The 11,702-nt window shown below is 43.6% G+C and overlaps 1 protein-coding gene across 1 annotated transcript in view; it reads left to right on the forward strand.

The window, feature by feature from the left end:
• The window catches only part of LOC139404868 (unconventional myosin-X-like), a 297,547-nt gene that overhangs the window by 270,018 nt on the left and 15,827 nt on the right, over nucleotides 1-11,702 (forward strand). Inside the window, exons 27-32 of the mRNA XM_071147402.1 lie at nucleotides 1,173-1,266; nucleotides 4,441-4,639; nucleotides 8,471-8,659; nucleotides 8,933-9,090; nucleotides 9,264-9,387; nucleotides 9,739-10,036. Coding sequence (XP_071003503.1) covers nucleotides 1,173-1,266; nucleotides 4,441-4,639; nucleotides 8,471-8,659; nucleotides 8,933-9,090; nucleotides 9,264-9,387; nucleotides 9,739-10,036 — 1,062 coding nt within the window. The remainder of the gene's footprint in view (nucleotides 1-1,172; nucleotides 1,267-4,440; nucleotides 4,640-8,470; nucleotides 8,660-8,932; nucleotides 9,091-9,263; nucleotides 9,388-9,738; nucleotides 10,037-11,702) is intronic.

Here is an 11,702-nt window from a genome sequence, read left to right on the forward strand (position 1 = left end):
CCCCTCGTTGTCCACCAGTGTTGTATTACCTCTAGTGGTCCACCAGTGTTTTATTAACCCTAGTGGTCCACCAGTGTTGTATTACCCCTAGTGGTCCACCAGTGTTGTATTACCCCTAGTGGTCCACCAGTGTTGTATAGATGTTGTATTACCCCTAGTGGTCCACCAGTGTTGTATTACCCCTAGTTGTCCACCAGTGTTGTATTACCCCTAGTGGTTCACCAGTGTTGTATTGCCCCTAGTGGTCCACCAGTGTTGTATAGATGTTGTATTACCCCTCGTTGTCCACCAGTGTTGTATTACCCCTAGTGGTCCACCAGTGTTGTATTACCTCTAGTGGTCCACCAGTGTTGTATAGATGTTGTATTACCCCTAGTGGTCCACCAGTGTTGTATTACCCCTCGTTGTCCACCAGTGTTGTATTACCCCTAGTGGTCCACCAGTGTTGTATTACCCCTAGTGTTCCACCAGTTTTGTAATACCCCTAGTGGTTCACCAGTGTTGTATTACCCCTGGTGGTCCACCAGTGTTGTAGTACCCCTAGTGGTACACCAGTGTTGCAGTACCCCTAGTGGTCCACCGGTGTTGTATTACCCCTAGTGGTTCACCAGTGTTGTATTACCCCTAGTGGTCCACCAGTGTTGTAGTACCCCTAGTGGTCCACCAGTGTTGTATAGATGTTGTATTACCCCTAGTGGTTCACCAGTGTTGTATTACCCCTTAGTGGTCCACCAGTGTTGTATAGATGTTGTATTACCCCTAGTGGTCCACCAGTGTTATATTACCCCTAGTGGTCCACCAGTGTTGTATTACCCCTGGTGGTCCACCAGTGTTGTATAGATGTTGTATTACCCCTAGTGGTCCACCAGTGTTGTAATACCCCTAGTGGTCCACCAGTGTTGTAATACCCCTAGTGGTCCACCAGTGTTGTAATACCCCTAGTGGTCCACCAGTGTTGTAATACCCCTAGTGGTCCACCAGTGTTTTATTACCCCTAGTGGTCCACCAGTGTTGTAGTACCCTTAGTGGTTCACCAGTGTTGTATTACCCCTAGTGGTCCACCAGTGTTGTATTACCCCTAGTGGTCCACCAGTGTTGTTTACCCCTAGTGGTCCACCAGTGTATTGCTCTGTGGAACCTTACCCCCCCCCCCCCCCTCTCTCTCCCTCCAGTGGCTGGTTCAACGTGCTGAGTCGTGTCCAGAGTGCCAGTCCAGACCAGCTGATGGAGATACATCATGAGCAGGCCAACCCCAAGAATGCTGTGGTCAGTATCACCTCTGTCACATCAGTGGAGGCTCCTCAGAGGAGGAAGGGGAGGAATACAACTAGTGAAATATTAAAAGTGATCCTTTTTAGATAAAACTATACTAAATATCACGTTATCATATAACTGATTATAGCAGGTCTTTACTGTTTTGTAAAGAAGGTCTACAGTAGCCTCAACAGCACTCTGTAGGGTTGTACCATGGTGTAGCCGGAGGACAGCTTGCTTCTGTCCTCCTCTGGGTACATTAACTTCAATACAAAACCTTTGGAGGCTCATGGCTCTCACCCCCTTCCATAGACTTACACAGTAACTATGACAACTTCCGGAGGATGTCCTCAAACCTATCAGAGCTCTTGCAGCGTGAACTGACATGTTGTCTTCCACAGGAGATTGGTGGGTCCTTAGTTGGGGAGAACGGGTTCGTGGTAATAACTGGAGCAGAACAAGTGGAATGGTATAAAATACATCAAACACATGGTTTCCAGGGGTTTGATGCCATTCCTTTTGCTCCATTCTGGCCATTATTATGAGTCATTCTCCCCTCAGAAGCCTCTTTTGTTGTCCAACCAATCAAAGGATCAGAGAATGAATCTAGTCCTGAAGCGTAAGCTACAGTTAGCACTGCAGTAGCTAGCTAGTGTATAAAATGTGATGGGTAGTTGACTCAAAGACAATAGTTGAACTGTTTTGAATAAATTCATCTCTTCAAAATTAAGAAGAAGCAGCAGAGAGAGAGAGAGAGCTAGCTATAATTTTAGTTAAAAAAAAAAAAAATTAACTTACTTAGCTAGCTAATGCAGCTATCTAATTTAGCCTACTCAAACACCTGGCTTCAAACAGAGAGGAATGCAATTGTTGTTAGCTGGCTGGCTAAGGCTATCCAACACGGGAACTCTTCCAAGTCAATGTAAGCTCTCAGTTAATTTATCGCCACCGGGGCCTGCCGGTGTAACTGCTAAACTGCTTGCTGACTGTACACTGTAGTGCGTGATTGTAGCGGGTTTACTAACGTGTTCTAGTAGCTACAGAGTCTTCAGAAAGTTTTCACACCCCTTGACTTTTTCCACATTTTGTTGTTACAGCCTGATTTTAAAATGGATTCAATTGAGATTTTGTGTCACTGGTCTACCCACAATACCCCATAATGTCAAAGTGGAATTATGCTTTTCAAAATGTTTACAAATTAATTACAAATGAAAGCTGAAATGTCTTGAGTCAATAAGTGTTCAACACCTTTGTTATGGCAAGACTAAATAAGTTCAGGAGTAAAAATGTGCTTAACAAGTCACATAATAAGTAATAATAAGTTGCATGGACTCACTCTGTGTGCAATAATAGTGTTTAACATTATGACTACCTCATCTCTGTACCCCACACATACAATTATCTGTAAGGTCTCTCACTCGAGCAGTGAATTTCCAACACCGATTCAACCACAAAGATCAGGGAGGTTTTCTAATGTCTCACAAAGACTTGTATTGGTAAATGGGTAAAAAAGAAAGCAGACATTGAATATCCCTTTGAGGTATTTGTGTTTGTATTTTACTATGGATCCCCATTAGCTGCTGCTAAAATATTACAATACATTCACAGATTTCACAACACACTGTGTGCCCTCAGGCCCCTACTCCACCACTACCACACATCTACAGTACTAAATCCATGTGTATGTATAGTGCGTATGTTATCGAGTGTAGCCCAATTAAATACATTCTAATCCCACCTTTTAAATACTTTCTGAAGGCACTGTATGTTGGCTATATGGTGACAATAAAATAGGCTGTGTGTAGCGGTTAGCACCTGGTCTGCTGTAGTGTTGTGCACTGAAGTCCACAAACGAGGGAATCAGGTGAGTGGTGGAGAACGTGTAGATATGAGAAGGAATTATACAACGAGGGAAATGATCATGCTGTTTGTATGTGGCTGCTATGAAAGTGAACTGTGTGTGCGGCTGATGAGGGGTGTATTCATTCCGCCGATTCTGTTGAAAAACGTTTCTTAAATGGAAGCAAACGGAACGAAACAGGGATAGAACTACATGAATTTGTCCAATATGAACTCTCGTTTTGCAACTGTTTGGACGAATGATTCCACACTAGATCAACTAGATGTATGCAAGGCAGTATTGAATGTGCCTGTTACCTTGATTACTCCAATTTGTCTCTTGGCCTGTGCACTTACATTCATTAGAGTATCATGCAGTAACCTAAACCTATCACTGTTACATTGATCTGGGTGAATATGAATGACAGTAACCTAAACCTATCACTGTTACATTGATCTGGGTGAAAATGAATGACAGTAACCTAAACCTGTCACTGTTACATTGAACTGGGTGAATATGAATGACAGTAACCTAAACCTATCACTGTTACATTGATCTGGGTGAATATGAATGACAGTAACCTAAACCCATCACTGTTACATTGAACTGGGTGAATGGAATATGAATGACAGTAACCTAAACCTGTCACTGTTACATTGAACTGGGTGAATATGAATGACAGTAACCTAAACCTATTGATGTTACATTGATCTGGGTGAATGACAGTAACCTAAACCTGTCACTGTTACATTGAACTGGGTGAATATGAATGACAGTAACCTAAACCTGTCACTGTTACATTGAACTGGGTGAATATGAATGACAGTAACCTAAACCTGTCACTGTTACATTGATCTGTGTGAATATGAATGGCAGTAACCTAAACCTGTCACTGTTACATTGATCTGGGTGAATATGAATGGCAGTAACCTAAACCTGTCACTGTTACATTGAACTGGGTGAATATGAATGGCAGTAACCTAAACCTGTCACTGTTACATTGATCTGGGTGAATATGAATGGCAGTCATCCAGTACGCTGTAATAGAAATAAGGCCGTGATGATAAAATAATATTGTCCTTCTCAATCTTAAACGGCACTGACTGGCACTGCATCACATCTATCAATCAATTAATTTATCTATTAATAAATCTGTTAACTGTTAACTCTGTTAATTCAAATTCAATATGCTTTAATGGCATGAATAACAAGGTCAATGTTGCCCAAGATAAGTGATACACATAACAATTATTAAATTAACAGTGACAACAACTGTCTGTCGGTCGCTCTAGGAGTTACAGACATGTGTTCATGTTGTTTGACGATATGCCAATATTGTGAAACAGGGAACTGTGGATGTTGGACTGATCGACTCTGTGTGCGCGTCAGACAACCCTGACAGACCCAACTCGTTTGTCATCATCACTGCTAACCGTGTGATCCACTGCAACACTGAGATGCCTGAAGAGATGCATCACTGGATCGGCCTGCTGCAGAAACCTAAAGGAGACGCCAGGATAGACGGACAGGACTTCCTGGTCAGAGGTTAGTGACCTACACTACCGTTCAAAAGGTTGGGGTCACGTAGAAATGTCCTTGTTTTGAAAGATGGTTTCCATGTGTTTGATCCCATTCCATTCCCTCCGTTATTATTATGAGCCGTCCTCCCCTCAGCAGCCTCCACTGATTCATACCCATACTTACCTGTATCCATTCATACCCATACATACCTGTATCCATTCATACCTGTATCCATTCATACCTGTATCCATTCATACCTGTATCCATTCATACCTGTATCCATTCATACCTGTATCCATTCATACCCATACATACCTGTATCCATTCATACCTGTATCCATTCATACCTGTATCCATTCATACCTGTATCCGTTCATACCCATACATATCTGTATCCATTCTTACCCATACACACCTGTATCCATTCATACCTGTATCCATTCATACCCATACATACCTGTATCCATTCTTACCCATACATACCTGTATCCATTCTTACCCATACATACCTGTATCCATTCTTACCCATACATACCTGTATCCATTCATACCTGTATCCATTCATACCCATACATACCTGTATCCATTCTTACCCATACATACCTGTATCCATTCTTACCCATACATACCTGTATCCATTCATATCCATTCATACCTGTATCCATTCATACCTGTATCCATTCATACCCATACGTACCTGTATCCAGTCTTACCAATACGTACCTGTATCCATTCTTACCCATACATACCTGTATCCATTCATACCCATTCATACCTGTATCCATTCATACCTGTATCCATTCATACCCATACATAGCTGTATCCATTCATACCCATACATAGCTGTATCCATTCATACCCATACATAGCTGTATCCATTCATACCTGTATCCATTCATACCCATACATAGCTGTATCCATTCATACCTGTATCCATACATAGCTGTATCCATTCATACCTGTATCCATACATACTTGTATCCATTCATACCTGTATCCATTCATACCTGTATCCATTCATACCCATACATAGCTGTATCCATTCTTATCCATACATACCTGTATCCATCCATACCTGTATCCATTCATACCTGTATCCATTCATACCCATACATATCTGTATCCATTCTTACCCATACACACCTGTATCCATTCATACCTGTATCCATTCTTATCCATTCATACCTGTATCCATTCATACCCATACATACCTGTATCCATTCATACCCATACATACCTGTATCCATTCTTATCCATTCATACCTGTATCCATTATTATCCATACATACCTGTATCCATTCATACCCATACATACCTGTATCCATTCATACCCATACATACCTGTATCCATTCTTATCCATTCATACCTGTATCCATTCTTATCCATACCTACCTGTATCCATTCATACACATACACACCTGTATCCATTCTTATCCATTCATACCTGTATCCATTCTTATCCATACATACCTGTATCCATTCATACCCATACATACCTGTATCCATTCTTATCCATTCATACCTGTATCCATTCTTATCCATACATACCTGTATCCATTCATACCCATACACACCTGTATCCATTCCTACCTGTATCCATTCATACCCATACACACCTGTATCCATTCTTATCCATTCATACCTGTATCCATTCATACCCATACATACCTGTATCCATTCATACCTGTATCCATTCATACCCATTCATACCTGTATCCATTCATACCTGTATCCATTCATACCCATTCATACCTGTATCCATTCATACCTGTATCCATTCATACCCATTCATACCTGTATCCATTCATACCTGTATCCATTCATACCCATACGTACCTATATCCATTCATACCTGTATCCATTCATACCCATACATACCTATATTCGTTCATACCTGTATCCATTCATACCCATACAAACCTGTATCCATTCATACCCATACATACCTGTATCCATTCTTATCCATTCATACCTGTATCCATTCTTATCCATACATACCTGTATCCATTCATACCCATACACACCTGTATCCATTCCTACCTGTATCCATTCATACCCATACACACCTGTATCCATTCTTATCCATTCATACCTGTATCCATTCATACCCATACATACCTGTATCCATTCATACCTGTATCCATTCATACCCATTCATACCTGTATCCATTCATACCTGTATCCATTCATACCCATTCATACCTGTATCCATTCATACCTGTATCCATTCATACCCATTCATACCTGTATCCATTCATACCTGTATCCATTCATACCCATACGTACCTATATCCATTCATACCTGTATCCATTCATACCCATACATACCTATATTCGTTCATACCTGTATCCATTCATACCCATACAAACCTGTATCCATTCTTACCCATACATACCTGTATCCATTCATACCTGTATCCATTCATACCTGTATCCATTCATACCCATACATACCTGTATCCATTCATACCCATTCATACCTGTATCCATTCATACCCATACATACCTGTATCTATTCATACCCATTCATACCTGTATCCATTCATACCTGTATCCATTCATACCTGTATCCATTCATACCCGTATATACCTGTATCCATTCATACCCATACATACCTGTATCTATTCATACCCATACATACCTGTATCCATTCATACCTGTATCCATTCATACCTGTATCCATTCATACCCATACATACCTGTATCCATTCATACCCATACATACCTGTATCCATTCATACCCATTCATACCTGTATCCATTCATACCCGTATATACCTGTATCCATTCATACCCATACATAGCTGTATCCATTCTTATCCATACATACCTGTATCCATTCATACCCATACATACCTGTATCCATACATACCTGTATCCATTCATACCCATACATACCTGTATCTATTCTTGTCCATACGTAACTCAATCAATCAATCAAATGAATTTATAAAGCCTTTTTACATCAGCAGATGGGGTGGCAGGTAGCCTAGTGGTTAAAGCTGACAAGGTACAAATCTGTCGTTCTGCCCCTGAACAGGCAGTTAACCCACTGTTCCTAGGCCGTCATTGAAAATAAGAATTTGTTCTTAACTGACTTGCCTAGATAAATAAAGTTAGCAATTTAATTTAAAAAAAGGTGAGGTATAGAAACCCAGCCTAAAACCCCAAACAGCAAGCAATGCAGGTGCAGAAGCACATTGGCTATGAAAAACTCCCTAGAAAGGCCAGAACCTAGGAAGAAACCTAGAGAGGAACCAGGCTATGAGGGGTGGCCAGTCCTCTTCTGGCTGTACTGAGTGGAGAGGAACCAGGCTCTGAGGGGTGTCCAGTCCTCTTCTGGCTGTACTGGGTAGAGAGGAACCAGGCTCTGAGGGGTGGCCAGTCCTCTTCTGGCTGTACTGGGTAGAGAGGAACCAGGCAATGAGGGGTGGCCAGTCCTCTTCTGTGCCAGATGGAGATTATCAGAGTACATGGCCATTAAGGCCAGATCGTTCTTCAAGATGTTCAAACGTTTATAGATGACCAGCAGGGCCAAATAATAATCACAGTGGTTATAGAGGGTGAAACAGGTCAGCACCTCAGGAGTACATGCACCATTCTTACCTGTATCCATACGTACCTGGGTCCATTCTTATCCATACGTACCTGGGTCCATTCTTATCCATGCGTACCTGTATGGTGTCTTTAAGGTGATGTTACACTGGGCAGCACTAGAGCATCAAGTGGAGTTATCCTTTTGAATAAGATTATCTTTTAATAGATCTGCCAATTTACTCTATAATTGTTTATACAGTCAGTTTGTTGTCTGTTCTCAGTACTGGACCTTAGTGTCCTTCTCTCTCTCTTCCCAGGTTGGCTTCACAAGGAGATAAGGGGTAAGAGCACTAGTCTGAAGCTGAAGAAGAGATGGTTTGTATTGACCTCTACCTCTCTGGACTACTACAAGTCTTCAGAGCGCAGTGTGTCCAAGCTGGGGACCCTGGTCCTCAACAGTCTCTGCTCTGTGGTCCAGCCCGACGAGAAGGTCTTCAAGGACACCGGTAGGTAGAGACTGAGAATAGGAAGTGTTCAATGTTGTCAAGACAACACAAACACATCCGGGACCAGGCTAACGCATTCCAGCAAGAATGTGTCTGTCTACCATATCATATATATATATATATATATATATATTACTTTAATGCTCCTTGAGTCACTCAGTATGTGTCAAAATAGTGAGCTAGGAAATAGGGGGCCATTTGTTTTGTGATGCAGCCCCAGACTTTTCTACGTTCTTAAACTTCCTTCCTTCCTGTCTACCCCCCCCCCCCCAGGTTACTGGAACATTATCGTCCACGGCCGTAAACACTCGTACCACCTCTACACCAAACTACTGAACGAGGCTATGCGCTGGGCGTCGGCCATACAGGGGGCTGTCGACAGCAAGGTTCCCATAGAGACACCCACACAGCAACTCATCAGGGACATCAAGGTACAGCCAATCACCAACCTGCATACTGAGATGTGGTCATTTTATGTCAGATCTGTTTGTGATCTCAATCAGCCATTGTTATATTGTTGTCTACATAGAGACCAGGCTCAGGAGATGCTAGTGATGATGAAGGAACTTGAGACATTCCTCTGACCTCTGACCTTTCCCCCCAGGAGAGCAGTATGAACGTGGAGGCTGTAGAACAGACGTACTGGAGGAACCCTATCCTCAGATATACCCAGCACCCCCTCCACTCCCCCCTGCTGCCTCTGCCTTACGGGGAGGTCAACATCCACCGTGAGTTGTTCACCTATAAGACCCTGGAGGGACTTATTACAGCTAGTTTATATTTTACACTGCAAGGACTTGATTTATTTATTTTAACTCCTAGTGGAGCAAAGGGTCTCATGTATTTGACAACAGTTGTATTAACCATTTTGCTAGGAATGAAATGCATAAAGCAGTGACCACCATAACTCTCCCTTTCTCATTCACTTTCTCTCTCTCTCTCATTCACTCTCTCTCTCTCTCATTCACTCTCTCTCTCTCTCTCATTCACTCTCTCTCTCTCTCTCTCTCTCTCTCTCTGTCTCTCTCTCTCTCTCTCTCTCTCTATCTCTCTTGCTCTCCCCCTCTCCCTACCCCCAGTCCAAAAGGAGAAGGGTTATGCCAGCCTGCAGGACGAGGCAGTGAAGATCTTCAACTCTCTACAGGAGATGGAGGCTGTGTCTGATCCGGTCCCGATCATCCAGGGCATCCTCCAGACCTGCCACGACCTGCGCCTGCTCCGAGACGAGGTCTACTGTCAGCTCATCAAGCAGACCAATCATGTGCCACAGCCCAACAGCTCGGCCAATTGTGCCCACTGGCACCTCCTCACCTGTATGAGCTGTACCTTCCTGCCCAGCCGGGGCATCCTGCGCTACCTCAAGTTCCACCTCAAAAGGTACTTTTACCTTCAAAATGCAATTGCGGGGAAAACAGCTTTGGAAGCTTCGTCCCCTTGTCCTTGTTGAAGAGAGGATGGTTTCATCTTTCAGTTGAAGGCATTCAGTTTGTCAACTGACTAGGTATCCCCCTTTCCCCTTCCCTTTCCCTTCCCTTCCCTTTCTTTTCCTTACCTTTCCTTCCCCTTCCCTTTCCTTTCTCTTCCCTTCCCTTCCCTTTCCTTTCTCTTCCCTTCCCTTCCCTTTCCTTTCTCTTCCCTTCCCTTTCCTTTCCTTTCCTTTCTCTTCCCTTCCCTTTCCTTTCCTTTCCTTTCTCTTCCCTTCCCTTCCATTCCCTTTCCTTTCCTTTCCTTTCCTTCCTTCCCCTTCCCTTCCCTTTCCTTTCCTTTCCTTTCCTTCCCCTTCCATTCCCTTTCCTTTCCTTTCCCTTCCCTTCCCTTCCCTTCCCTTCCCTTTCCATTTCCTTTCCCTTCGCTTTCCCTTCCCTCCCCTTTCCTTTCCTTTCCCTTCCCTTCCCTTCCCTTCTCTTCCCTTCCCTTCCCTTCCCTTCCCTTTCCTTTCCTTTCCCTTCCCTTCCCTTCCCTTCCCTTCCCTTCCCTTCTCTTCCCTTCCCTTCCCTTCCCTTCCCTTCCCTTCCCTTTCCCTTTCCTTTCCCTTCCCTTTCCATTTCCTTTCCCTTCCCTTCCCTTCCCTTTCCTTTCCCTTTCCCTTCCCTTTCCTTTCCCTTCCCTTTCCTTTCTCTTCCCTTCCCTTTCCATTCCCTTCCCTTTCTCTTCCCTTCCCTTTCCTTTCTCTTCCCTTTCTCTTCCCTTCCCTTCCCTTTCCCTTCCCTTCCCTTTCCCTTCCCTTCCCTTTCCTTTCCTTTCCTTTCTCTTCCCTTTCCTTTCCTTTCCTTTCTCTTCCCTTTCCATTCCCTTTCCTTTCCTTTCCTTCCCCTTTCACTTTCCCTTTCCCTTCCCTTTCCCCTGCCCTTTCCCTTCCCTTTCCCTTCCCTTCCCTTTCCCTTCCCTTCCCTTCCATTTCCTTTCCCTTCCCTTTCCTTTCCTTACCTTTCCTTCCCCTTCCCTTTCCTTTCCTTTCCTTCCCCTTCCCTTTCCTTTCCTTTCTCTTCCCTTCTCTTTCCTTTCTCTTCCCTTTCCTTTCTCTTCTCTTCCCTTCCCTTCCCTTCCCTTTCCTTTCTCTTCCCTTCCCTTTCCTTTCCTTTCTCTTCCCTTCATTCCCTTTCCTTTCCTTTCCTTTCCTTCCCCTTCCCTTCCCTTTCCTTTCCTTTCCTTCCCCTTCCATTCCCTTTCCTTTCCCTTCCCTTCCCTTTCCTTCCCCTTCCCCTTCCCTTCCATTTCCTTTCCCTTCGCTTTCCCTTCCCTTCCCCTTTCCTTTCCTTTCCTTTGACCTTCCCTTCCCTTCCCTTCCCTTCCCTTCCCTTTCCTTTCCATTCCCTTTCCTTTCTCTTCCCTTCCCTTTCCATTCCCTTCCCTTTCTCTTCCCTTCCCTTCCCTTTCCTTTCTCTTCCCTTTCCCTTCCCTTCCCTTTCCATTCCCTTTCCTTTCCTTCCCCTTTCACTTTCCCTTCCCCTTTCCTTTCCCTTCCCTTTCCCTTCCCCTTTCCTTTCCCTTTCCTTTCCCTTCCCTTTCCTTTCCCTTTCCCTTCCCTTCCCTTTCCCTTCCC

Source organism: Oncorhynchus clarkii, unplaced genomic scaffold (assembly GCF_045791955.1).
Source record: "Oncorhynchus clarkii lewisi isolate Uvic-CL-2024 unplaced genomic scaffold, UVic_Ocla_1.0 unplaced_contig_4472_pilon_pilon, whole genome shotgun sequence".
NCBI classification, from domain to species: Eukaryota; Metazoa; Chordata; class Actinopteri; order Salmoniformes; family Salmonidae; genus Oncorhynchus; species Oncorhynchus clarkii.